This window comes from Podarcis bocagei, assembly GCF_964188305.1.
Source record: "Podarcis bocagei genome assembly, chromosome: 4".
Classification (NCBI taxonomy): Eukaryota; Metazoa; Chordata; class Lepidosauria; order Squamata; family Lacertidae; genus Podarcis; species Podarcis bocagei.
This window is the reverse complement of record NC_138128.1, coordinates 6,606,225-6,632,993: the sequence shown is the minus strand read 5'-3', so window position 1 is coordinate 6,632,993 and position 26,769 is coordinate 6,606,225. Positions and strand designations below refer to the sequence as shown.

Sequence of the window (26,769 nt, the reverse complement as noted above, 5' to 3'; positions counted from 1 at the left end):
AACAAGTGCCCCTTCAGCCGTTCCATTATTGTTTTGTAAGAAACGGTAGCAACATCTTCAGGCGCAAAGAGAGCCTGGGCGATTTTGAACGTCTCCTCTCTACAGACATTGAAGAATGTCGCCCTCTTCTTGGTGTCATTCGTGACCTCTTTAGCTTCTAGGAGGAAGTTGAAATGGGTAGCGTACCCTTCCCAGTCTCCTGATGCTGGGTTGAATGGCAAGAAGCTGCTTTCTGTTGCCATTCCTTGGGTCCCGGAGCTGAAGCCTGGATGCACGGTGTGATGCAGCAGTGCGGCAGGCGGTGGTGCTGCGGTGCTGTGTGTGGCAGTCAGCTCAGCAGAATCCCATCCTCGTCGCCAGTGAAATATACTCGGAGTGTGAATTTCAAGTTCTTTATTCAGCTCATAGTAGCAATGAATGAAACTTTTCCCAAAACGTCTAGCTATATATACACAAAACATCTAGCTATATATACACAATTTGCATGATTGGCTAATTCCAGGCTGCTCCTGCAGGCCAATCAGGTCACTGATTCACTTCCACCTGAAACTGGATTGGGTGGCTCCTGCGGACCAATCAGACTGCTGCATTCTGGATCCTATTGTTCTAGGCTTCATCTCAGTACATAACAGTGGAGAACATACAATGTACTTCATAAGCTGAGAAAATAAATACTACCATAGAGCAGATTCAACAAATAGGCTCCCTTTTCATCTTTGAATGGCACGGAGTAAAAAATATGTAAGATCAGAGAGAGAATTCAGTCCTGAGTATGTATGCAGAAACTGCAAATGAAGGAGACTTTTGTTGTTCCAGTGATAGTAGAACTGAGAGATCCAAGGGCAAAATATCAGTAAAAGGGGAAAAGAATGATGGATGAATTTATTGCAATAAATAAACAAACCATGGTAATTATTTTGATAGGCTTTCTTATGCACTGCAGCGGGGAATAGCACAGAGTTTGTGAGGGTGGGGATGCAATGTCATCCCCATAACAGGCTTGTTATTGAGTCCATTCACTTCTTCTGGCAGCTGGAAGCAGAATGCCCTCAACAGGGTGGTTAGGAAGATGAATATCTCCATCTTGGCCATCTGCTCTCCCACACAGGCTCGAGCCCCTGCAAAAGAAAGAAGGGGGAAGCAACAAGTGAGTCATAACCAACTCCATCTATTCTCCAGTTCATCTGGTTTGCTCAGCTAGTAGTTTTAGCCACAGCAGCAACAACAAAAAGCTGGAAAACAGCTACTCCCAAAGTATCTCCCTTTAATCCTCTGTGTTGACATCCTGAGGGTCCTGGCTTTGCTCCAGGAAATACTGGAAGCTGACCTTGAGTGGCTGCAGTTCCCAAAGGAAGACTATGCTTGAAAGCAGCGTGAGCATTTGGATATGGAGCATACAGGTCATGGTTGTATCACTATATGTAGTACTTTGGGGGAGCAGGTCTAACTACTGCCAGAAGGGCATAAGAGAAGGAATAATCAAAGTGCATTCCATCACACATTGCCTGTGTGTGAATCTCAGAGCAGACACCTGGTGGCCAATAGTGGCAGCTACCAACAGTGATGGAGATAGCAGAAGCTACAACAAAAAGAAAAAATGGAGAGAGAAATGAAAAGAGAGAGGGAAGAAGCTGGAGCAACTGTTTGTTCTGGGATCACCTCCTGCAGTAGCCATACAGACAAAAATATTATGGATGCAATTTGCAGCAGAGTGAACGGTTGTATGCCCAACAACATCTGGATAGTTACTCCTACTATAAGGCAGGAGAATTCTGATTGGAAGAATGGCGTGGAAGAAGACTGCTAAATCCATTGCTCTCTCAACACCATGACCCCCACTGGAGCTAACTCCAGGAGGCAAGGGATGCTTCAGCACTCACAATAATGTATTTGTGGGCCTGGGCCCCCACAAAGTCAATGGGCAAAGTTGAAGCCCTTCTTTGCAGGCACCTACTATCTTCAGTGTGAGAAGGCACCTATGATGACCCCAACCTGATTTTTTACACCACAGGGGATCCATTCATGTCCCTCACTCTGTTTAATCAACATTGACCATCAGTTTGTTGAAACAAGCTGCTAAACATGACCATAAATTATTTCTACGTTTACCTGCTCCAAATGGCAAAAATTCTTCTCTAGACCTAAAATTTCCATCCTTGTCCAAAAAGTGGCATGGGTTGAACTCTTCAGGTTTTTCCCATCGCGTGGGATCGACAAGAACAGAGTTCAGATCTGGAACAACAAATGCCCCCTGAAAAGAAGAAACAGCTGTCTCAGAATGCATCCGGAACAGCAGAAAACAGTTCTGCCATTCACTGCCCCAAATCTTAACACATTTCTCACATGCAGTGGTACCTTGGGTTACAGATGCTTCAGGTTATGTGTTTTCGGGTTGCGCACCGCACCGAACCCGGAAATACTGGAACAGGTTACTTCTGGGTTTCGGCGCTCGCGCATGCGCAGAAATGCTAAATTGCGCTTTGTGCATGCGCAGAAGTGCCAAATTGCGACCTGCGCAGGCGCAGCGCTGCGCGGGTTGTGAATGTGCCTCCTGCACGGATCACGTTAGCAACCCAAGATTCCACTGTATAGAGATACAGTCAATAAGCACAATATTTGATTCAAATCCTGATTTGGTGCATCAGAAGATAGCATGTATTTCTCATAATAGAATTTATTAACTTTCAGGTTATTAATCTTCAGATTTCTTTTCGGGAGAGGGGAGATCCTTCTCCCTCAGATTTTGTGCTGCATATGTGCATTTAAAGTGCCACTCTCAAGTGCTCTTTGCTCTCAGAATATACAACTGCTGCCTTATCTTGTACCTTTGGAACATGAAAACCATGCATTTCCAAATCCTTTGCATTTAGTCTGGGAATCCCAACTAATAAGGGATATTTTGCACGCAAAATTTCATGCATCACCGCGTTGGTGTAAGGCAGTTTCTTTCGATCTTCATAGCAAATGGGAAGGGAGGAATCTAAAACATCTTCCATCTCCTTGTAGATTTTATCTGCAGTGAAAAGTGGGAAATGAAGCTTTATTTTAAAATACCCTGGTTTAATTTCGTTGTCCCCGAAGGGGGCAATGACAATAAAGATATTATTATTATTATTATTATTATTATTATTATTATTATTATTATTATTAAATCTGAGAAACTTCTGACAATCAAGCTGTATATGGTGGGGTGAAACAGTGGCGTAGCGTGGGTTGTCAGCACCCGGGGCAAGGCAAGTAATTTGCGCCCCCTAACCCGTGGATTTGCGCCCCCTCAACCGTGGATTTGCGCCCCCTAACCCTAACCCCCAGATGTTGTGCCCGGTGCGGCTGGCCCCCCCCTGCACCCCCCACGCTACGCCACTGGGGTGAAAAGACCCTGGTATATTAAGTGAGGCTCATTGGTATATGCTGGCAGCACCCTGAAAATAAGAAGTTAACAATTAAATACCGTGAATGCAGCATGTGGAAAAGGTCTATTGCCCTGGGATAGGACATCTGCTTTGCATGCAGAAGGTCTGTGATTCAATTCCCAGAATCTCCAGGTAGGGCTGGGAATGTTCCTTCCCTGGAATCCCGGAGAGCTGATGGCAGCCAGTGTAGGCAATACTGAGCTGGATGGACCCTGGCCCTGACTCAGCAGCAGCCAGGGGAGTTCCTTAATTCAGAGGGGAGTTCCTTACTCTCTGGGAAGACTATTTCACCAGGAGCCAGATCAAATGTTTCTTTCACCCACTCAGTTCTGCCCTTACTGAAACTCAGTGCCTGGCTTCTCTCCCACACAAAACAGGATTCCAGCCAGTGCATGGAGGCTAGTTAGCACAATTCTATGGCTGCCCATTTCCCCCTGTCTTCCTCCTGGCAAAGTGGTTGCTTGGCCACAATGGCAACCCACACTGTGCCCTGCTCAGCCATACCCCAAGGCAAACACCTCTGTGGTGAAATCTGCAAAGCAGGCACAAGATGTTGCAGAGGAGGAAAGCTGGCGATGGCACTCCTGAGTCAGATTGAGGGCCAACCAACCCTCCTGCTGCTGCCATCTTTGGATGCAATGTAAAAAACGCCAAGGAGGTGGCAGGAGTAGCAGGGATTAAGCAGCTTGCTGCAGCAAAATGGCATTTGGCCACAACTAGAGCCCACAGATACTAAAGGAGGAGTGAAGGTGCCCCACAGAGTCCTCTGGGGCCTCTCCTCACTTTTTTTTACCTCAGGAATGTAACCAGCAGCAGCCTGGTCACTCTGGCCTGCCTTTTCCTCTCAGTGCCTCAGAGAGACAGTGCAGGAAAGGGGAGAAGGATGGCTAACAGCCTAACAGCAGGACTGAGTGAAAATTAGTAGCACTCTTGGTTAACTGGGGGTTCATATGGGGGGGGGCGTTACTTCCCAGTGGATGGAGTGTGAGGGGGGAAACCAGCATCTCCTTGTGGTGGTACTTAAAATGGTTGTTAGGAATTAAGTATAATGAGGGGATTCTAGAGAGCTCTGGCTCCCTATTCTCCTGAGAGAGCAGCTGCCTCTTCCCTTTTTCCCACCCAGAAATATTTATTAAGGTTTTACTCAAAACATAGGTTTACAAAATAGAGTTTCATACGTAAAACAAAACTTAACAAACTAAAAAAACACACACATAAAGAAGGGTATAGAAAAGAAAAGAAAACTAATAACTAAATAGAAAAAAGAAAAAGAAGATTTAAAAATAAGTCCATCTTTCAATAATCTTTCAACTCATTTCCTTATTTCCTTGACCTCCTCACACCTCCCCTTTTTGTATTCCCGTTTAAAAATCCTTTCAGCAAATCCTTACCCTCTATCATTATCTTTACTCAATATCTTAACCTATTATAACTATGTATTTTCAACCATTATCAATCCATATTTGCATATTCTTGATAATCTTTTTACCAATACCACTTATTTTCAATCCAACATCATTTTAACATTCATTGATTTTACAGTATTTCTGCAAGTAGTCTTTAAATTTCTTCCAGTCTTCTTCCACCGACTCCTCTCCCTGGTCTCGGATTCTGCCAGTCATTTCTGCCAAAGCAGCTGCCTCTTCCCTTCCCTCTTGAAGAGAAGAGTTAGTGGCTGACAAAAGACCAAGCACTGAGGCGACCACAGAAGGGAAAGGAAGGGCAGCTCTGTGTTCCTCCTATCCTTAGCAGCTATCCCTTGAGGCAAGGACAAAATGGGGGCTTCCCCTCTTGGCAAAGCTGCCTATCCTCCCATTTCTGAGAGCGAAGCAGATGCTGCCCAGGAGCTGCAGCATATCTAGGAAGCAGACCAACGCTGAAATGAATTCTAGTCACTGACATCCCCTTCCCAAGTTTCTGAAGGGGTTCTTTTTATAGGGGTTTTGTGTATTACCAGCCTGTCAGCAAGACTGGGCAGAATCCCCTTTCCCTGAAGACAGGCCTCTCTTCTGGAGTCTGCTGGGATATAGAGGGGCCTAGAGGTTAAATGCCAAACAATAGCCCAAAACAAAAGTATTTTATGCATTTTTTTCCACATAGAACTAGGAAATGGCACACTCTATGCTTCTCTGTGAGGAAATCCTCGTGTTACTAGAAAATCTGGAATCAAACAACGTTCCCAGTTTTCTTGGAATGATCTCTTGATTACTGTGGAAATAGGTCACTGTTTGTTCTAAGGACTGGAGAGCAAATGTTAGTCAAAACTAGATGAAACAAGTCAGCAGATCTTGGTGACTGAGCAGAAGTAAACAACACCTAAGCTTGCAGTATTATGCCTAGCAGCATTTTACCTTTATAAGAAATAGTAAAACATTTTGTTTGGAACCAGAAGTCCAGCAATCTTAAAACAAAACAATACAGTCACCACAAAGACAAGAAAACACATTCACAACAGAGAAACTGGTTTTGGGTGAGTTGCCTATTTCCATCATACTAACTACTAACTACTTTTATTAAAAAGGTTCAGAAAAAGGCAACACACAATGATTATGGGGCTGGAGTAACACCCCATGAGGAAGGCTTGTACCATTTGGGTGCAACTGTGAACAAATATCTGTCATCCACCCATTATGAAACTTTGGAAGAATTACAATCAGCTACTAATAAGCAAGTAAGCTCTTCTCTACAGGGATCCAGGGAGGTGCTTGCTTCCATTGCAAAGTTCTCCCTCACCTTGAACATCTGGATAAGACACCATGAGGAGCAGTGCCCATTGCAGAGTAGCAGCAGTCGTCTCTGTCCCTGCGACAAAGAGGTCAAGAACACACTCTGCCAGGTTGTCTTCATCATAGGTAGAGTTGGGGTCATCCTTGCTCTGTTGATGATAATGGAAAAGGTGAAATGTTGGAATTAATTGCAGGCCACATAAAATCTATCTGATGGGGGGGGCTTCCTAGCGCAACACCTAATACTTTGTTTTACAGGTAACTTTGTAGGAAGATACTTTCACACAGTCATGGACTGGAATAGTCATCTAAAATGCCTATTGCTCGCCACCCCAATCTCCAAGTGGTTCAAGATTCCAAGAGTTCCAGGCACTTACCCAGGGTTCATGTTTCCTTTGGAATGAGGCATAACAGAGACTGTGGTGTTTTTATGATACATGTTTTACTTACACATATATACAGCCTGAGCCTACAGTGGAGGAATTCACAGCACCAGCACCCCAATATGGCCTTGTTTTCCCCATAGCCACAGCCTTGGATTCAAATCAAACATTGTTGTTTCTCTCGCTTTCCAGCTTGCTGCTTCTAGCATTCAAGTTCATCACTTCACTTTCCGCTCCCAATCCTGCCTTTGCCTTTCTAACAACCTGTGAGTTGGAGGAGGGCCCCCCACCCATTTCCCATCTTGCACAGACCCACTTCCTATGTTACCTTAACCACCCATTTTCTCACCAGGAAGCTGGTCTGGCTATTCCAAGAATTAGAAGGAGGGCTGAGGCATTAGAAGGGTATCGGCATTCAGTCTACTCCCCCTCAAACTCATAACATGGCATTGTAAAGGGTATAGGAAAGGATCCTCACTTGTTGGATCATCACCTTGTTGTGGTCAGTGGGCTTGCACAGTCCTATGACCCTTGTGAGTGAAGCCGTCAGGAGTCTCGTACTCCCAGCAGGGTCACCCAAGGCGGTAACTTCAAAGGGGAGGAACTAGACAAAAAATTATCCAAGAAGTCCTCAATGGCAGAACAGGCGGATGATAACAAGCAGATAACAAGCAGCCACAATGGCTGTGAAGGCGGATGAAGGCTGCAGCAGATAAGAATCTACCTGTAGTCGTGACTACTCATGCCATCGGAACAGAGCCTTACTGCAAAGACTGCGTTGGTCAGCATGCACAGATTTACATCCATAAAGCAAATTCACGCACAGACATCTTCCCCAAAACCCATCCCAAACCCAAACCCAAAAAAAGTCCCACAGCCAGCAAATGGTAACAGGGGCAGGAAGCCCCTAATCATGAACATGGGCACTGGATACAGATTCCTTTGTTCTGACACAAGAAATGATACAGTTGCTGAGCAGCTCAGCAACTGTATCCATGACTAAGCAGCCCTACTTAGGATCCACTCTGTTCACCCTGAAAAGGGGGAGGGGCTAGAAAAAGTGCCCTAAACATAGTCTGCCTCCCTTTTTCCATGACTGGGTTACCATGCCCAGTGGGGTCACCACCCAGCGGTCGTAAAAGACAATTGAACTTTGGAACATGGAATATACAGACTTTGTTGGATAGTACAGATAAGGAGCCTCCCAAACGCAGAAGTGCCATCATTGCAAGAGAGATGTGATGTTTTAACATTGATATTGCAGCGCTTCAAGAAACTCAAAGAGCAGGTGAGGGACAACTGAAGGAAGAAAAAGGAGGCTACACATTCTTTTGGAAATGTCTACCTGAACAAGAACGTTGAATACATGGAGTAGGCTTTGCTATCAAGAAGGATTTTGTGAAGCTCTTATCTTAATACCTAGTGGTATTAATGAGTGACTTTCAACCCTTCAAATAAAACTTGCCCAAAACCAACAGGCTACTATTCTAAGTGCTTATGCACCAACACTGGATGCCGATGAAGACATTATCAGAGATGCCTAAGGAGGGTGATTTTAATGCTAGAGTTGGGCAAGATTTTGATCTGTGGCCTGGGACTAATGGGAAAGAAGGAATTGGTAACAGCAACCAGAATGGAATCTTACTTTTAATGATATGTGCAGTACACAACCTTGTTATTACCAACACACCCTTTTGACAGAAAAATAACTTTAAAACTTCATGGAGGCATCCTTGGTCAAACCACTGGCACCTCTTAGACTATGTAATTCTCCGAGCTGAAGATCACCATAATGTGCTCCTTACCAGAGGTATGACAAGTGCCGACAACTGCTGAACAGAGCACTGATTAATACTTTCCATGATGGCTATCAAGCTTATACCTCAACGCAGGCTTCAAGGAAGGAAATGAAGGCACAAAATGAACACTCAAGCCCTTCAAGAGCCTATCAGGTGGGACTGCTTCCAAACGATTCTTAAGGACCATCTGCTTTTGGAATTCCCTGATAACATTGAGGAACACTGGACCAAGCTATAAACATCCATTATTGCAGCCTGTAAACAAACTATTAGATACCAAACAAAGAAGCACCAGGACTGGTTTGATGAAAATGACAGTGAAATTGAACGCATTATTAACAAAAAGAAAAGGAAGGCCTTTCAGATATGGCAAAGAGATAAAAACTGTGCTACTAAGAAAAAAACCCAATGTCAACACTAAGGCTGAGGTTCAAAGAAGAACCAGGGAACTAAAAAACACATGGTAGATTAAAAAAGCTCAAGAGATCCAGCACTTAGCTGACACTCGTGATGCACAGTGTTTCTTTAAAGCCACGATGACCATCTATGGGCCAATAAATCATGGCATATGCCCCTAGACTCAGCAGACGGTACCACACTTCTAAAAGATAAAGAAGCTATTGCACTGCACTGGAAATAATATTACCAACTTAACCGCAACTCCCCTGTAGCTGCTGGGATCCTCCCAAAAATTCCGCAAAAACAAGTTAGAGATGAGCTTGCAGTATCTCCAAATCTGGGAGAGTTGTGTACAGCTATTAATCACATGAAAAATAACAAAGCCAGCAGACCTGATGGGATACCTGCCAAAGTCTTCAAAGTGGGTGGAATTGAACTTGTACAACAACTTCACAAGCTCATTGAAAAAATCTGGGAGAGAGAGGAGATCCCTGCAGATTTTAGGGCTGCCAAAATTATCAATCTCAAGGCTTTTCTTTATTAGCTGCAGCCGGCAAAATTATTGCAAGGATCTTAACAAACTGTCTCTTAAAAATATCCCAGGCAACTCTCCCTGAATCCCAAATTTTATTTACAACCTAACATAACCCCCCCAGAAATCCACCCTCAATAAACATGAACATAACATACAATGAGCATAACATTCAACAATACAAACAACCAAATAAAAGACTTCCTTTATCCTGTATCTTGCCTCCTTATTTACTTCTTATAAACTGTTTCCTTTATGAATAATTATTAAGATTTTTCTAATTATAACGTAAATATCCACAAAGTCTCCTGCAGACATTAATCGAAACAAGTCCAGGTATGTATTTTAGGGCACTGTTTTGTGAAGTATTCTCTGCATTTTCCCCATGCTTTTTGAAACTCTTGTCTAGTGTGATCTCTAATTGCCTCTGTTAATCTAGCCAGTTCAATATACTCTTAACAGTTTCTCTTGCCATTCCTTTTTTGTTGGCATAGTTTCTTTTTTCCAGTTTTTAGCAGTTAGGATCCTTGCTGCTCCTGTGGCATAGAGGAGTATTTTCTGATCTTCTCTTGCTATACCTGTGTCCGTTATCCCTAGTAGAAAAGCTTCTGCATTTTTCATAAAGTTATACTTAAACATTTTTTTAAGCTCATCATATACTAAGTTCCAGAAGCTTTTGATTTTTTACAGGTCCACCAAACATGTATAAGTGTTCCCTCTGTTTTACCACACCACCAGCACAGATTTGTTTTTGTCTTATACATTTTAGCTATTTTGGTAGGTGTTAAGTACCATCTATAATAGTGATGTATGGAAATGAGAGCTGGAACATAAAGAAGGCTGATCGCCAAAGAATTGATGCTTTTGAATTATGGTGCTGGAGGAGACTCTTGGGAGTCCCATGGACTGCAAGAAGATCAAACCTATCCATTCTGAAGGAAATCAGCCCTGAGTGCTCACTGGAAGGACAGATCGTGAAGCTGAGGCTCCAATACTTTGGCCACCTCGTGAGGAGAGAAGACTCCCTGGAAAAGACCCTGATGTTGGGAAAGATGGAGGGCACAAGGAGAAGGGGACAACAGAGGACGAGATGGTTGGATAGTGTCTTCAAAGCTACAAACATGAGTCTGACCAAACTGCGGGAGGCAGTGGAAGACAGGAGTGCCTGGTGTGCTCTGGTCCATGGGGTCACGAAGAGTCGGACACGACTAAACGACTAAACAACAACAACCATCTATAAAACATCTCAATTAGATTTTCCCTCAGTACTTCACAGGCTGTAAATTTCCAGTTCTTTCTCCATAGTTCTTCCCATGCTGTTAGGTTAATGGTTTTCCCAGTATCTAAAGCCCACTTGATCATTACCTCCTTGACCTGTTCGTCTTTGACCTCCCACTCCACTAATGTATCATACATTTTTGATATTACCTAGGTTTGGTTTTGTAATAACACTTTTTCAAATAATGAAGTTTCATTTGAGAAACCTTTTTTCTTATCTGTCCTGAACACTTCATGCAATTGATGGTATTGGATCCAACCCGTAAGGTGTTGTTTAATTTCCTCATAATCTTTAATTACCAATTTATTATCTTTTTCCTCAATCAGATCTTTATATGTGGCCCATTCTAATTCCATATTTTTCTTTTTTATTGTGATTGCTTCTAGAGGTGATGCCCACCATGGTGTTTTCGGTTCTAGGAGATCCTTATATTTTGCCCATGTTTTATATAATGATTTCCTTATGAAATGGTTCATAAATCCCTTGTGTACTTTCCCTTTTTCATAAGCTAAATACACATATCAACCATAACGATGGTTAAATCCTTCTAGATCTAACAAATCACCATCTTTTAATACAATCCGCTCTTTTAGCCAATTTAAACAGACTGCGCCGTGATATAAATTTAGGTCAGGTAGGGCCAGTCTAACTCTATGTTTTTTATCTATTAGAAGTTTGTGTTTAATTCTTGGTTTTTTATACTGCCATATGAATTTGGATATCTCTTTTTGCCATAATCTAAGACTTCCCATTCCTCCAATTATCGGTATCATTTGGAATAGATACATCATTTCCGGCAATACGTTCATTTTAACCACCGATAGTCTGCCAACAAGTGATAATCTTAACTTATTCCAGATTTCTAAATCTCTTTTTATTCCTTTCCAGGTTTTTATGTAATTATCTTTGAATAGATTCCTGCCCAGAAACCTATGTCCCCACTATGGAAGGACATGTTGATCCAGAATTGGCCTCCACAGTCACTTACAGACTCACTGTTAAAACCGTGTTAATGGGAGACAATCTTACTCTGCTACGAGTGATCACCAAAGAAGAAGAAAGGATCTCTCCAATGCCCTTCAAAAGCCATGTACAATGAAATGTAATAAAAGGAAACCACACCCCTTTCCAAGTCAGCTTCTTCCCATGTAATTTTGGAATGATGGTGCAAAGATAGTGGCTTCATCTGCACAAATCCAGTGTGGGTTGATGAGCATCCAAGTGCATTAATAGTGGTTTGCATTGGCAGTTTGTGTACCCCAAATTACAATTTGAACTGGGGTGATCCCGGAAACATTAACATCTGTACTTTTTTCTAGAAAAAGAGGTGCCGGTACTCACCGTGAAGTTGTTACAGTAAGTGCCACACTTTTTTAACAACAAAAAAGAGGGGCCAGTACTGCGGACCCTTGAGTACCCCCTTTTTAAAAAAGCACTGGTTATCATGCTTCTGAATCAGATCATGCCATAAACAAGGCATCTCAAAGTAGGTCACAGACTTCCTACGCTTCTGAATGGCTCTGTAGCTTGGTTATCCAAAAACACACATCTGTCTGGCCCCCACTCCCCACCACCCAAATCAAATCAAGCTGACTGGGAATGAACCCACAGCTTGAGACTTTCCTGAAGAATCTGTTCCATAGCTGTCAACTTACAGATTTGAAAATAAGGGACCAGCAGTGTTGAAAATAAGGAATCAGCAGCCAAAATAAGGGATTTTCCGGACACAGGTATGTTCAACTTCTGAGCCCCTCCAAACCAAAAGCAGAAAGCCCAGCCAGCAGCCAAATGAAGCCTCAAGCGGTGGTTCTCACAGCGCAGCCACCTGGCAAAGGGGATGCAGCAAGGAAAACCAGTGTCACCCTCTCCGCTGGGAAGCGCTGAGCAAAGGCAAGTCCCCAGGCAATGCGGCCGATTTGATCAGCACAAGGCATGCAAGCTCCACCCCCCCCAGTCGTTCTTAGACTCCTTATTGGGTGAGCAACATAGCCAAGCAACCCAGTTGGAGCCTCCCTCCTCCCTGGCTGGCAAGGAGGGAGGGAGAGGACCTGCTTCCTTTGAAACCCAGGAAATTTAAGGGACATCATGAATAAGGGACAGCAGCGGGACACGGCACTGGGATAAGGGAGTTTCCTGCCAAATAAGGGACGGTTGACAGCTATGATCTGTTATGCAAGCTGAGAATTGTAGCTCTTTGGGGGTAAACTACAAGTCTCAGGATTCTTTAAATGTGTGGTGTGTATTCAATCACAATTTATGTTAGTAGCTGACTTTAATATCAGAGGCCCAGAAATTTATCTTAGTAACCCTGCAGATATCATTGCTCAATGCTAACCGTGAATTCAGTGATTCCTTGGCTGAGCAATATTAGCAAACAAGGTAGATACTTAAACTACCAGCTGTGCCTGCTTTATGTTGCACCACAAAAAGGACATGGATGAGGCCAAGAATGTGTCTGAATGGTGCAGCAAGACTGTTTATATTGTTGGACCTAGCGGGGGTAGTTTCTCTTTTAGGCAAGAAAGGACTTGCCATATTTGAGCATTATTTAGCTATTAATCCATTCATCCCCCACATCCATATAAGACCAGAGCAGTTCACACCTGCACATATTTGGATATATATAGGAACAATATGGCTTTTTCATTCATCTCAGTGAGGGTATGTTTCCAGATAGGTACATGCACACCCTTTAAAAAAGCCCACACAAGATGTGTGCAAAAGCACAGTCAGGAAATTGCAAATTTGCTCATTTTTCTGTCTTTGTGCAAATCTGAGGAATCAAAAGAGACATACATTCCTCTGTTCAGAAGTCCATTGGAAATATTTATGATCACAGCCAGAAAAGAAGTTACAGTAAAGCATTCAGGAAGTAGTGGGCATGGATATGGGAGTAGTAAGAAGTGATTATTGATCCACCCAGCCAAACCAACCAAAATAAATAATCTGTAACCCCAGATGTTTGGAGCCCAATTTTCCCCAATTTATAATAGAATCTACTGTTGTAGAGCAGTACTATTCCTTCCTTTAATCTGGACACTATACTTCTGTTGTTGCAGCCTAGAATAACATTAGGGTTTTTTTCTGCTGTATAACACTATTGACACTATTGACTTAAGTTTGTGGTTTACTAAGACCCTCAGATCCTTTTCACATGTGTCTCCCATCTTATTTTTGTTCATCTGGTTAGTCCTGCCTAGGTGCAGAACCTTACATTTGTCCCTATTGAAATTCATGTTCTCTGTTAAAGTCATTTGAATCCTAATTCTGTCTTCTGCAGCATTAGCTAAATTTGAATAATAATAATAATAATAATAATAATAATAATAATAATAATAATAATAATAATTTATTTATACCCTGCCCTTCCTGGTTCAGAAAACCAGACTCAGGGCGGCTAACAACAAATTTAAAACACTTAATTGATGCAACAAAAAAACAGCATAAATACAGTATAAAACGTGAATAACAATAAATTCAGAATTCAAAAAATAATTTAGGGGGGAAATCCAGCCAATAAACATTAGATGATCACCAGGGCTAGCTGGCTAAATTAGTCCTATTTGGGACAGCGAGGAGACCAGGGGAGAATTAGCTGTGGGATCCCAGAGTGGGTAATCTGCATAAAAAGTGGAGGGGGGAGGAAGGAAGGGGAATAAAAGATCAGGCTAAGTTCAAATTGAAAGCCAAGCGGAATAGCTCTGTTTTACAAGCCCTACGGAAGGAAGTTAAATCCTGCAGGGCCCTGGTCTCATGGGACAGAGCATTCCACCAGGTCAGAGCCATCACTGAGAAGGCCCTGGCCCTGGTGGAGGACAATCTGACTTCCTTAGGGCCCGGGACCTCTAAATTATGATTATTAATGGACCTTAAGGTCCTCTGCGGGGCATACCAGGAGAGGCGGTCCCGTAAATACGAAGACCCTAAGCTATTTAGCTAAATTAGCTAAATCATCAAATTATCTCTGTATCAGGTACACCCAAATTTACAGGGGGAAAGAATCAAGACAGGTGTTGTTTGAGGGTAACTTCATCTGGACTACACAAAGTAAGTGGGAACTCAGACACAAACACACATTGTAGTGTGGACAGGCCCCAAGTGCCTGGAGTTGACAGTGGATGCTTACTTTCTCCATCTGAAGTAGATAGAAATCAATGAAATCCTGTGGCTCATCCTTTCGTTGCTCTTTGTGCCTTTCTAACTCCTCCTTTGCAAATGAAAGTACCAAGTCTGCGGAGGCAAATAACTTCCTATGAGGCCCTGGGAAATGTTTCATGAGCCATGGGAAGACTTCATACAGCTGCAGAGGAGGAGAAAGCAAAAACCACAAGTCACTACCACAAAATGGTTTGGTAACAAGGTCTGTCAACAAACTCATTTGGACTGGCACTTCATTTTTTTTTTTAATAGAAATTTTTATTGGTTTTTCACCTTTTATAAAGACAAACACACACAAAAAAGACAAAAGACAAAAACATGTATAATTTCAGAAAATCCTTTTCCTAACCTTGTTCCCTGACTTCCCCCCACCCCCCTTCATGCATCCCCATTCCCAGAATTGTGTCAGCAAATTGGTATTTCTCTTCTTAATCATCTTAAAATTACCTCTTTTATAAAGAAAAGAAAATTTTTTCTAAGTTGGACTCAAGTTCTCTTCCATTGATTTCCCAATTTGTCTTAAATAAAAGTCATATTAACTAAACCCAAAGGTCTTGAGTGTTTTTACAATTCTATTCTTCCCTCCCTCCCATCCCCGGTTTTCGTCCCTTCCCAGTACATATCCAAAATATCAGTTCTTAGCCTGGGTTCCTCACGTCCGAGGCTTTCAAGTCTCTTTCAGTCCCTCTCCGCCGGTCTTGTTGGTAATCCTTTATGTCGGTCGTCGAATGTCGAAAAAGTTCTGTCACCATCCAACCATATTCTTTTCCCACAAGAACATTTGGAAAGAGCTGCTGGAAAATTTCCACAAAGTCTGCATCTTCAGAGTCAAAGTCAAAGTGGAGGCCCCCATCATATTTCTTTATTTTAAGTTCCTGTGTTCCATAAACTCCCAGGGCCTCCTCCTTCATCTTTTGCATCTTTCGCAGATTTGTGTTAGATGTAATCCAAAAGTCTCCTTGTTTATATTCCACAGATGTCAGCTTCTGGTTGGTACTTTCCAACTTTACTTTCTCTTTTTCTTGTTTAGTCTCTTCCACTTCTTTAGATATCATTTCCGATTCAGCTGTGGATTCTTTCTCATCCAGGTCCTCAATACATTCAGCAGAGCTGCTTGTTCCAGAAGTCAAGGTCATAAGTTGTTTATTCATAGCCAGACTCTGCTCTTGTAAGACTCCCACCAGATGAAACATTCTTTCGATTTCCACTAGTAACTTTCCATCCACAGCCATTGTAATTTCACAGAATTCCCCCTAGAGGGAATCTGGTTACTTAGTAATCTTTCTCCAACAATCCTCCAACTTATTGTTATTACTTTGTTTCCAACAATTTTAACTCAATTGCAACTCATTTTAATCCAGAGGGATCTTAAATAACGATTTTTCCACTTAAATTGTCCGTTTGACAGCTTTGACAGCTGTCAAACTCCGCACCTCTTCCACAAGCTCAAAAGCAGGATGCTCCCGGGCCCGGGAGGGGGGGGGGTTGTTTACAACTGAAAGAAAGCTTCCAACACTCCACTCTCCAGCTCAAAATTTCTTTTTGCCAAATCTTGGAAGTTAATGTCTTTTTCAACTCACCCCACAAAGGGTAGGCACTCCAGCTTAGTTCTTATATCGTTGCTTTAGATCGTCTGCAAGAAGGGGGGGTGCGGACTTCCTTTTAGCACACCCCCCGGTCGTCTCAAATTCACGGGATAATATTCATAAAGTCCAATTCCGTTTTACTCACGGGTTATTCTTTTCAGTCCGAATTTCAAGGAAGGGAATCAGCGCTCTCCAGTCATGGCTCGCGGCTTCGCTCAACCGAGGTAGCGATCGACTCTCAGCACCACGCCACCCTCCGTATCCTCTCCGCAGCCTTTAAAAAGGCTCTTCGTGAATCGGGGGGCGCTTAAGGTGCCCACCGAGTCTTCAGTCCGCAGGCTTCAGCGCCTGCGGTTTTTGAGGGTCCCCGCGTCGCCGGCGCGGCCAGACCCGTCCTCAGTTGAGCCGATTCCCTCCGCAACTCGGAGGGAATCCGCCATTTCCAGATCGCGCCAACCCGGAAGTCCTCTGGACTGGCACTTCAGCATCATGGCCTGGATTATTATTGAGGCTGTGGCTGAATGTCTGTGGGCGCTCTTTGACCCAGAGTTACTCCCGGGTGGCAGGTGGCAGAGTGCTTTTACATCACTTCAGCTGGCAGTGAATTGGGCATACTAAATAGGACCGCACTAGAAGACAGGTTGGGATGTTTAACCAGTAGAAAAATGCAGCTGCAGCAGTCAGTTCATATAACATTCATTTTACACCATTCTTACTGTTACGTATTTTTAAGCCCTTCATGACCCAGGACCAGGGTCCCTAAAGCTGTATTCTCCTTTCAGAACCACAACTTCAGTCTCTGAGATGCTCTGGGTCCCATCACCATTAGAAATATAGGAGCTGGCAGAAATCTTGGAGAATTTTCCATAGTGGCAGCAAAAACATGAAATACCCATTCTAGGTAGTTCCTCCAAACTTTTCTGTTTAAGTGAATAAACATGGTTCTGAAGATGATCTGTTGATGGATAGATGCTGCTGTGTTCTGAACTTAACTAACCTGTCTCTTCTGATTCTGCTACATATTATTTTAATAAGTTTTTAATAGGTGTTGCAGTTATGATTATATTGCTTCTAAAGCTTTGTGGGGTTTTTTGTTCATTCCTGGTTTCTCTTTAGCCTCTTTGAATACTTCAGAGAAAAGTGAGGTAGATATGTATTAAATTTATGTGAACTGTCAAAGCTTAAGGACACAGTGCTAAGGTGAATTATTCTCACATTTTGGCTCATTTTTGTTGCAAAGAGTTTAGTGCAACATTCATTCATTCATTCAGCAGTTGGTCTGTGAGCACTTAGTAAAGGATGCTGTGATTACTAAGACCCAGCATGGGTTTCTCAACAGTTAGCCATGCCAAATGAATCTGATTTCTCTTTTTGATGCAATTACAAGCTTGGTGAATCAGGGGAATGCTGTGGTTATAGTGTATCTTGATTTCAGTAAGGCTTTTGACAAAGTCACCCATGATATTCTTGCGACAAAACTCATAAAATATGAGTTGAATGAGGTAACAGGTGGATTTGTAGCTGTCAAATAGAAAATGGAGCTAGCTTGTTTTCTCCTATAATAATCGTCGTCATCATCACCAGGGCTTCTTTTTCAGCTGAAACTCACCGGAACTCAGTTCCGTCACCTCTCAGCTTGGCACCATTGCCATTGTAAGAGAACAAGGGAGTCTTTAATGGTGAGTTGTGGCACCTTTTTTCTAGAAAAATTGTGCTAATTATTATCATTATCATTAGCAATCATTATTATTATACCCTGCTGGGTATAATAATAGGGTAGGACTTTAATCAATGGCTTCAATTTTTAAGAAAGGAGATTCTGACTGAACATCAGGAAGAACTTTCTGACAGTAAGAGCTGTTTGACAGTGGAATGGACACCCTCAGGAGGTTGTGGACTTTCCTTCCTTGATATCAGCTTGGCTGCAGAAGTTGCTGGAAGGAGGCATACAAATCCAACACGGATTTAAATCCACATCTCCCTCCAATGAATCGAGTACTCTGAGGGCTCATGCACACTTCTGCTTGTGTCCTGCTTTCTAGACACGGATCCAAATGATTTTTCATTTTCCTGCCACTTTCCCCAGGAAAACCCACTGTTTATCACTGAATTGGAACATCAACTCACAAAAAAAGCAACTGACATTTGTTCCAATTCAGTGGTGAACAGCAGGTTTTTATGGGGAGAAACCTGCAAGACAAATGGAAGTGTAGATGAGCCCTAAGATTTAGGAGTACTACCATAATGTTCTGTGAATGCTTATTTGAGTTAGGGCCTCTGGGAATCAAAAGTCTACTCACCAGGTGAAGTAAGGTACTTGTATCTTTCAAGAGGCAATCAATGGCATCGATCAATTTTTGGAATTTTTCATCTTCAAGAGAAAATCGGTATCCAAAAGCCAAAACACATATCAAGCTGGACACTGCATTAGTGATGGAGAGGGAAAAATCATGTGGCTGCCCTGCAAATGAAATCATTTACATTTACAGTGGTACCTCGGGTTACATACGCTTCAGGTTACAGACTCCGCTAACCCAGAAATAGTGCTTCAGGTTAAGAACTTTGCTTCAATTTGAGAACAGAAATCGTGTTCCGGCGGCGCAGCGGCAGCGGGAGGCCCCATTAGCTAAAGTGGTGCTTCAGGTTAAGAACAGTTTTAGGTTAAGAACAGACCTCCAGAATAAATTAAGTACTTAACCTGAGGTACCACTGTATATCTTGGAAAGCTGCTAGGATCAATTGCTATTTTAAAAATATTTGAATAAAAGTGAAAATGTATGAAATTCCATTCCAAAATGTGCAGAGATTGTGCATAAAGATCTCTGCAAACTGGGATATGTATTAGCATCATTACTTACCATATTTACGCGAATGTAATGTGCACCTTTTTTGGCCAAATTGTATTGTGAAAATTAATAATAATAATAATAATAATAATAATAATAATAATAATAATAATTTTTTATTTATACCCCGCCCTCCCCAGCCAAGGCCGGGCTCAGAGCGGCTTACAAGCAATAATAAAAACAAGATGAATGATTACAACTTAAAAACAAAAATAAAATACAACATTAAAATAATGGAACATTAAAATATTAAAATGTAGCCTCATTGCAGGAGGAGAAGGAAAAGAAAAAAGAAAGAGAGGGAGGGAGGGAATCAAATTGGCTCCAAGCCAAAGGCCAGGCGGAACAACTCTGTCTTACAGGCCCTGCGGAAAGAAATCAGATCCTGCAGGGCCCTGGTCTCATGAGGCAGAGCGTTCCACCAGGCTGGAGCCAGAGTTGAAAAGGCCCTGGCTCTGGTTGAAGCCAATCTAATTTCCTTAGGGCCCGGGACCACTAGGGTGTTGTTATTTATGGACCTTGAGGCTCTCCGTGGGGCATACCAGGAGAGGCGGTCCCGTAGGTACGAGGGTCCTAGGCCGTGAAGGGCTTTAAAGGTCAAAAGCAGCACCTTAAATCTGACCCTGTACTCCACCGGGAGCCAGTGCAGCTTGAAAAACACTGGGTGAATATGCTCCCATGGCAAAGACCCCGTGAGGAGCCTCGCTGCAGCATTCTGTACCCGCTGGAGTTTCTGGGACAGCTTCAAGGGCAGCCCCGCATAGAGCGAATTACAGTAGTCAAGCCTGGAGATGACCGTCGCATGGATCACTGTGGCCAGGTCAGGGCGGGAAAGGTAAGGGACCAACTGCTTGATGCGGCGAAGGTGGAAAAATGTCGCCTTGGCTGTTGCTGTAACTTGCGCCTCCATGGAAAGGGAGGCGTCAAGGAATACACCCAAACTCTTAACGGAAGGCAATGGCACTAATTGGGCCCCCGCAAGAGAAGGGAGTTGGTCCCTCATCCCCATGCCATCCCGACCTAGCGATAGAACCTCTGTCTTCGAAGGATTTAGTTTCAATCGGCTCCCACGAAACCATCCAGCCACAGCTTCCAAGCATCTGGTCAGTGTGTCCGGGGCTGAGTCGGTGTGGCCATCCATCAGCAGATAGAGCTGAGTGTCATCAGCATATTAATGACAGCCCAGCCCAAAGCTCCGGGTAATCTGGGCAAGGGGGCGCATAAAGATGTTAAAAAGCATCGGGGAGAGAATTGCGCCCTGCGGCACTCCACACACCAAGGAGTGGCGCAACGACATTTCCCTCCCTAGTACCACCCTCTGTCCCCGACCACATTAGATTTGCCAGCAAATACTTTGTTGGTTTCAAGGTTTTGAAAACTGAGGTGTTCATTAGATTGGAGGGTGATTTGATTCATGTAAATACGGTAATATCACATACCTTTTGCATGTGCAAAGACCTCCACAAGACAATGGGCTTCCTCTTGTATTTGGAACTCCATGCCTTTCTTCCCCAGACCCAGCTTCCGCATAGTAATGACACTGAACCGTCTCTGCTGCTTCCAGGTGTGACCATTTGAAAAGACCAAACCTAAAACAGGAAGGAATCAATGAGAAAACATTACTCACAAAAATGCCATATTTTTAAAATTGTCAGTCAACCAAGATGAGACCAAATTTAGTGCAGATAATAGCTGTGTGTTTCAGAGATGCCATTCTTTCACAACCTAAGAACTGCAAGACTGGAACAGAATCTGTCTAGTAAAGTGATATTCACCAGCACTGTACTCTTCAGAAAATGCCTAAGAGGCCATCACTCAATCTTGTCTTCAAGCACTGGAACTTATTTCAATATAGCACACAGGATCCTTCCAGATATCCTTTTAATGGTGCATTCATGATTATTTGTGTTCATAATGTTATTGAAGTGGTCACATGGATATGATGGGCATATTCAGATTTCGACTTTATACTCTTCTCTGGAGATAGGGCCAGCAAAACCCATCAGCCTTCTCAACAACTTACCCTTTTTTTTTAGTGCAGCTTCCAGGAAAGGGGTCACTGGTCGTTTAGACAAGACTTCTGGTGGGTTTGTAAGGCCTTCTTTCACCATTTGGAATCCAGACAGTACTACCATAGGTCGATGTCCGATCCATATAGTGTAAATGTTTCCATATTGCTTAGCCAGCTGCCATTAGCATCAAAGTAGAAAAGAGAACTGTCAGGTTAAAACATAGCAGATTATTACAAGCTTTTGTGACTACAGCCCATTGCCACCGTGACAGGCATTCTGGGAGCTAGTTAGTGGCAAAGCCTTCTTCCTCACTACCAGAGAATATAATTCTTATTCTTTTAAAAAATGTTTTTATTAACAATTTCAACATAACAAATTATCAAAACATATCTTATTATTTCCCCCCTTTTTCCCCACCCCCTTCAAACCCCCTCTCCCCCCTCCCAGCAACTTCCCTCAGCTCCTCTCTCTGATCTCTCACCACATATTATTCTGAAGAAGTGTGCATGCACACGAAAACTCATACCAAGAACTAACTTAGTTGGTCTTTAAGGTGCTACTGGAAGGAATTTTTTATTTTGACTATGGCAGACCAACACGGCTACCTATCTGTAACTGCACATATTATACTCTGCATGTTATAAAATTATATATATCCTTACATTATCTATCTACCATGTTATCAACTAATAAATTGTGTATGTTTATTCAAAAGCTGCCAAGGAGTCTGATTCATTTTGTTGTCTTTTTAGATAAATTGTAAAAAGCTCCCATTCTTCCTTAAAGTCACAGTTGTCCTTGTCCCGCAATTTGTATGTCAATTTAGCCAAAAACTGATGCATAGCTCATCAATTTTTCTTGCCACTGTTCTTTCATTGGGATTTCCTCATTCTTCCACCAGAGAGTATATTTCAAGGCAGCCCAATTGTTGCAAGAAGTGGGTGTGTGAATCTTTAAACCCCTGAAATTTCCCAGCCTTTATCTTTTCTTGTTGCATAGTTCTTCTGTCTTTTTGGAGATATGCATTTAAGTGGGCTAGGTCAGACAAGGAGCAATTAGAAGCAGGGCATGTGGCAACTGAGAACACCCACTGATAACATCACCAAACATGCCCTTCTTGCGGGCACTCCCATCTCTTGCGGGGCGCAATTAGTGCCAGCACCGTCCGTTAAGAGTTTGGGTGTAATCTTCGACACCTCCCTTTCCATGGAGGCGCAGATTGCAGCTATAACAAAGGCGGCATTTTCCCATCTCCGCCAAGCTAAGCAGTTGGCTCCTTACCTCTCTCGCCCTGACCTAGCCACTGTGATCCACGCGGCGGTCACCTCCAGACTGGATTATTGTAACTCGCTCTACGTGCGGCTGCCCTTGAGACTGACCCAGAAACTCCAGCGGGTGCAGAATGCTGCAGCGAGACTACTTAAGAGGTCTTCGCTGTGAGATCACATTCACCCGGTGCTATACCAGCTGCACTGGTTCCCGGTGGAGTACACGATCAGATTTAAGGTGCTGGTTTTAACCTTTAAAGCCCTATACGGCCTAGGACCCTCGTACCTATGGGACCGCCTCTCCTGGTATGCCCCACAGAGAAACTTACAGTCTTCAAATAAAAACATCTTGAAGGTCCCAGGCCACAGAGAAGTTAGGCTGGCCTCAACTAGAGCCAGGGCTTTTTCGGCTGTGGCTCCGCTCTGGTGGAACACTCTGTCACAAGAGACCAGGGCCGTGCAGGACTTGACATCTTTCTGCAGGGCCTGCAAGACAGAGCTATTCCACCAGGCCTTTGGCCAGGGCACAGCCTGACTCCCTCCCTCGGCAATCTTTGCGGAGCTCTGGCCCAATGGTTGCCAGTGGCTTGAATTAATTAATTTTAGAATGAATGATTTTAGAATGTTGTTTATGCTGTACTTTTGTACTGTTTTATTGTTGTTAGCCACCCTGAGCCCGGCTTCGGCTGGGGAGGTCAGGATATAAATAAATAAATTATTATTATTATTATTATTATTATTATTATTATTATTATTATTATTATTATTACCTCTCAGCTCATGTGTAAGTTCCTTACGCAGCCACATTTTCGCCTGGCACTTAAGTACCTCGGGTTACATACGCTTCAGGTTACAGACTCCGCTAACCCATAAATATTACCTCGGGTTAAGAACTTTGCTTCAGGATGAGAACAGAATGTTAGAGGGGTTTTTTTTCCTCTGGCGGCAGATGACAGAGACTATGACACCATGAGACCGGTGTAAAACCAAATCAAATAAAGGTTTTATTACAAAACAACAAACAGCGAAGCTTGTGGGTGTTTTCCCTGCAGGCAGAGTTCAAACTGCAGCTTTTCTCCTTTTGTAGTCATAGGTCACAATCAGCACTTTGAATTGGGCCCATAAATTAATTGGCAGCCCGTGCAAACGGGCCAGGATTGGTGTTATCTGCTCAAACTGCCTTGCACCAGTGAGCAACCTGGCCAGCTGAAGTTTCCAAACCATCTTCAGAGGCAGCCCAACATTAATGCATTGCAGTTATCTAACCTAGAGGTTACCAGACCTGAAAGGAGTACAGCTGAGCCACCAGCCAAAGCTGACGAAAGACACTCCATGCCATCAAGGCCACCAGAGCCTCACAGGACAGGAATGGACCTGCATGTCCACTCCTTCAGAGGGAATGTAATTCTATCAAGAGCAGGCAACCTCCCATCCATCTGATCTAGGGAACCACCCACTTACAGAGCCTCAGTCTTATCTGGATTGAGCTCTCATCCATTACCAAGGCAAGACACCATTCCAGCACATCCACTGCCACAGCTTCAGATGTAAAGGAGCTGTGCATCATCAGCATATTGCTGACAATGTATTCCAAAACTCCAGATGAACCCACTCAGTGGTGTCATGTAGATATTAAATAAAGCAGGGGATAAAATAAAACCCTAAGGAACCCCCACATTAAAGTCTCCATGGGCTCAAACAGCACTCTCCAACCATAACCTTCTGGAAGTGACCATTGAAGTAGGACTGGACTTCAATGGACTTCAACTGGACTTCAGTAAATCAGTGCAACCCATCCCTAATTCGGACAGCCGCTCCGAAAGGATACCATGGTCAATGGTATTAATAGGTGCTGAGAGGTTAAGCAGAATTAATATGGACACATTACCCCTGTCTCTCTCCTGACAGAGGTTATCATACTGGATAACTAAAGCTGTTTCTGTGCCAAAACTGGATCTGAAACAACACCGATTGAAATGATCTAGAAAATTGGTGTGTGTGTTTTTTCAGGAGAGCCTAGATCTGATCCACAACCATCTGCTCAAGAATCTCGCCCAATTATTAAAAAAGAAGAAGAAGAACCTTGCCCAAGAAAGGGAGATTAGCAGCTGTCTGGTAATAAGATTTTCTGAATCCAGGGAGGGTTTGTTATAGCCAGTGGCAGAGCTTCATGCTCCTGCACCGGGGAGTGGAGAGCAGGCGGGGGTGGGGCTGGTGCGCGTCCTGGGGACATGGTGCCCAGTGCAGGGGGGGGGCAGCCAGGATGGCACCCCACTGGGATCGCGCTGCTGGAAGCAGTGCGCTCCCCCCACACTCCTCTTCCTCCGCCAGTGCTTATAGCCCTTATAATTCTTTATATATTACTTAATATGGATCATTTTGTTTTATGGGAGACATTTTGCCCCAAATACATATATAGAATATCACATTGTATAGACAAATATAAAGGCATTCCATATGTAAAAAAAGAACAAAACTCATTCAATATATATATATATATAGGAAATTGCAGCCAAGATAAAGTATACATAAAGTTTTTCTTTTCTTTTCTTTTCTTTTCTTTTCTTTTCTTTTCTTTTCTTTTCTTTTCTTTTCTTATGTATCCCTGAATAATGTATATGTGTTTGTCCCACAAGATTATTGGAGACATTAAATACAGGGCTAATCATACAGCCAATCAATTTGGTATTATATGTAAAAATGATTACTGGTGATGTAAACAAGCCAGATAAGATTTGTTATGATGATAAAATTGAAACAATTAATTGAACTTATTATGTGTACATTTAAAGTTGCTATAGTAGGCAGAGTGGACAAACGTGGCACTGTAGTCTAAAACACCGAGACTCTTGCTGATCGAAGGTCAGCAGTTCGAATCCACATGATGGTGTGATCTCCCATTATTTGCCCCAGCTCCTGCCAACCTTGCAGTCTGAAAACATACCAGCACAAGTAGATATATAGGTACCACTGTGGCTGGAAGGTAAATGGCATTTCTGTGTGTTCTGGCTTCCATCATGGTGTCCCATTGTGCCAGAAGCGGTTTAGTCATGCTGGCCACATGACCAAGAAAACTGTCTGTGAACAAATGCTGGCTCCCTCGGCCTGAAAGCGCAGATGAGTGCCACACCCCATAGTTGAATTCAACTGGACTTAACTGTCCAGGGGTCCTTTACCTTTTACCTTTACCTTTAGCATGCAGAATATCTGTAGAACAAACTGCAGTTTTGATGAACAGAGGAACAAATATTTAACTAACAATTTCCATTAAGCCAATTGTCAAATTGCACTGAATGTCACCCTTCCATTTTCCAGGAGGTTTTACCAACACAACACTTTACTCCTCAATCGCTCTAAAAATAAAATAATCTGCAGTTCTATTAAACCAGCTTCTTACTCAACTAGTGGACGTACCTTCAGGAAAACGTCTTGTGAAAGTATTCTCCCAATCTGCAACAGGCCCCCAATGACAGGAAGTGGGAAAGGTCCAGGAGGGTAGTGTCTGTGTAACCAAAGTTGTCTCAGGAAGTGCAGAACCAGAAAAGATACCAGCACAAAAACCAAAATTTCCAAGATCCCAGCCATTCTCCTGTTGTTATATTTCCTCTGTGTATTTCTTTTGCTAGTACAGCAGCATGCACTGGAACGTAGTTTTCCCAATAGAATGTTGCTTCCCTTCTCTGTTCATTCACCAACAGCCTTTTATATAGTCTACACTGAAGATGGGTGTGGCAAGATTTATTGCACGAAACAGAATTTAATTAGTTCTCGGGAATTATCTCACTTTGTACGAGTTGCAATAATACTTGCGTTCCTTAAGAATGTTAAATATACTGTTTCAATCCAGCAGCTGAAAAAACTAGATTTCATAGAATCATAGAATCATAGAATCATAGAGTTGGAAGAGACCACAAGGGCCATCGAGTCCAACCCCCTGCCAAGCAGGAAAAACCATCAGAGCACTCCTGACATATGGTTGTCAAGCCTCTGCTTAAAGACCTCCAAAGTAGGAGACTCCACCACACTCCTTGGCAGCAAATTCCACTGTCAAACAGCTCTTACTGTCAGGAAGTTCTTCCTAATGTTTAGGTGGAATCTTCTTTCTTGTAGTTTGGATCCATTGCTCCGTGTCCGCTTCTCTGGAGCAGCAGAAAACAACCTTTCTCCCTCCTCTATGTGACATCCTTTTATATATTTGAACATGGCTATCATATCACCCCTTAACCTCCTCTTCTCCAGGCTAAACATGCCCAGCTCCCTTAGCCGTTCCTCATAAGGCATCGTTTCCAGGCCTTTGACCATTTTGGTTGCCCTCCTCTGGACACGTTCCAGTTTGTCAGTGTCCTTCTTGAATTGTGGTGCCCAGAA

At 43.0% G+C, this 26,769-nt stretch overlaps 1 protein-coding gene and 2 long non-coding RNA genes across 4 annotated transcripts; 1 reads left to right on the top strand and 2 right to left on the bottom strand.

Annotated features, from left to right (window-relative positions):
• Positions 1 to 378: 378 nt before the first annotated feature.
• LOC308584976 (cytochrome P450 2J4-like) lies at positions 379 to 26,094 on the bottom strand. Of its 2 annotated transcripts, XM_081190389.1 has the most exons (9): positions 25,816 to 26,094; positions 21,145 to 21,307; positions 20,561 to 20,710; positions 18,576 to 18,736; positions 14,658 to 14,831; positions 6,147 to 6,288; positions 2,826 to 3,013; positions 2,110 to 2,251; positions 379 to 1,118 (listed from the first exon to the last, which is right to left on the bottom strand). In XM_081190389.1, exons 1-9 carry the CDS (start codon positions 25,984 to 25,986, stop codon positions 931 to 933), a joined length of 1,479 nt encoding a protein of 492 aa, XP_081046515.1. In that variant the 5' UTR covers positions 25,987 to 26,094; the 3' UTR covers positions 379 to 930. The 2 variants fall into 2 exon arrangements, with proteins under 2 accessions (XP_081046515.1, XP_081046516.1); XM_081190390.1 differs by lacking the exon at positions 14,658 to 14,831.
• LOC308585245 lies at positions 6,299 to 8,671 on the top strand. The gene is made up of 2 exons (XR_014007192.1): positions 6,299 to 6,578; positions 7,898 to 8,671. It is a non-coding gene; the product is annotated as an uncharacterized lncRNA (long non-coding RNA).
• On the bottom strand, positions 19,216 to 20,266 carry LOC308585241. The gene is made up of 2 exons (XR_014007188.1): positions 20,056 to 20,266; positions 19,216 to 20,025 (listed from the first exon to the last, which is right to left on the bottom strand). It is a non-coding gene; the product is annotated as an uncharacterized lncRNA (long non-coding RNA).
• Positions 26,095 to 26,769: the final 675 nt, after the last annotated feature.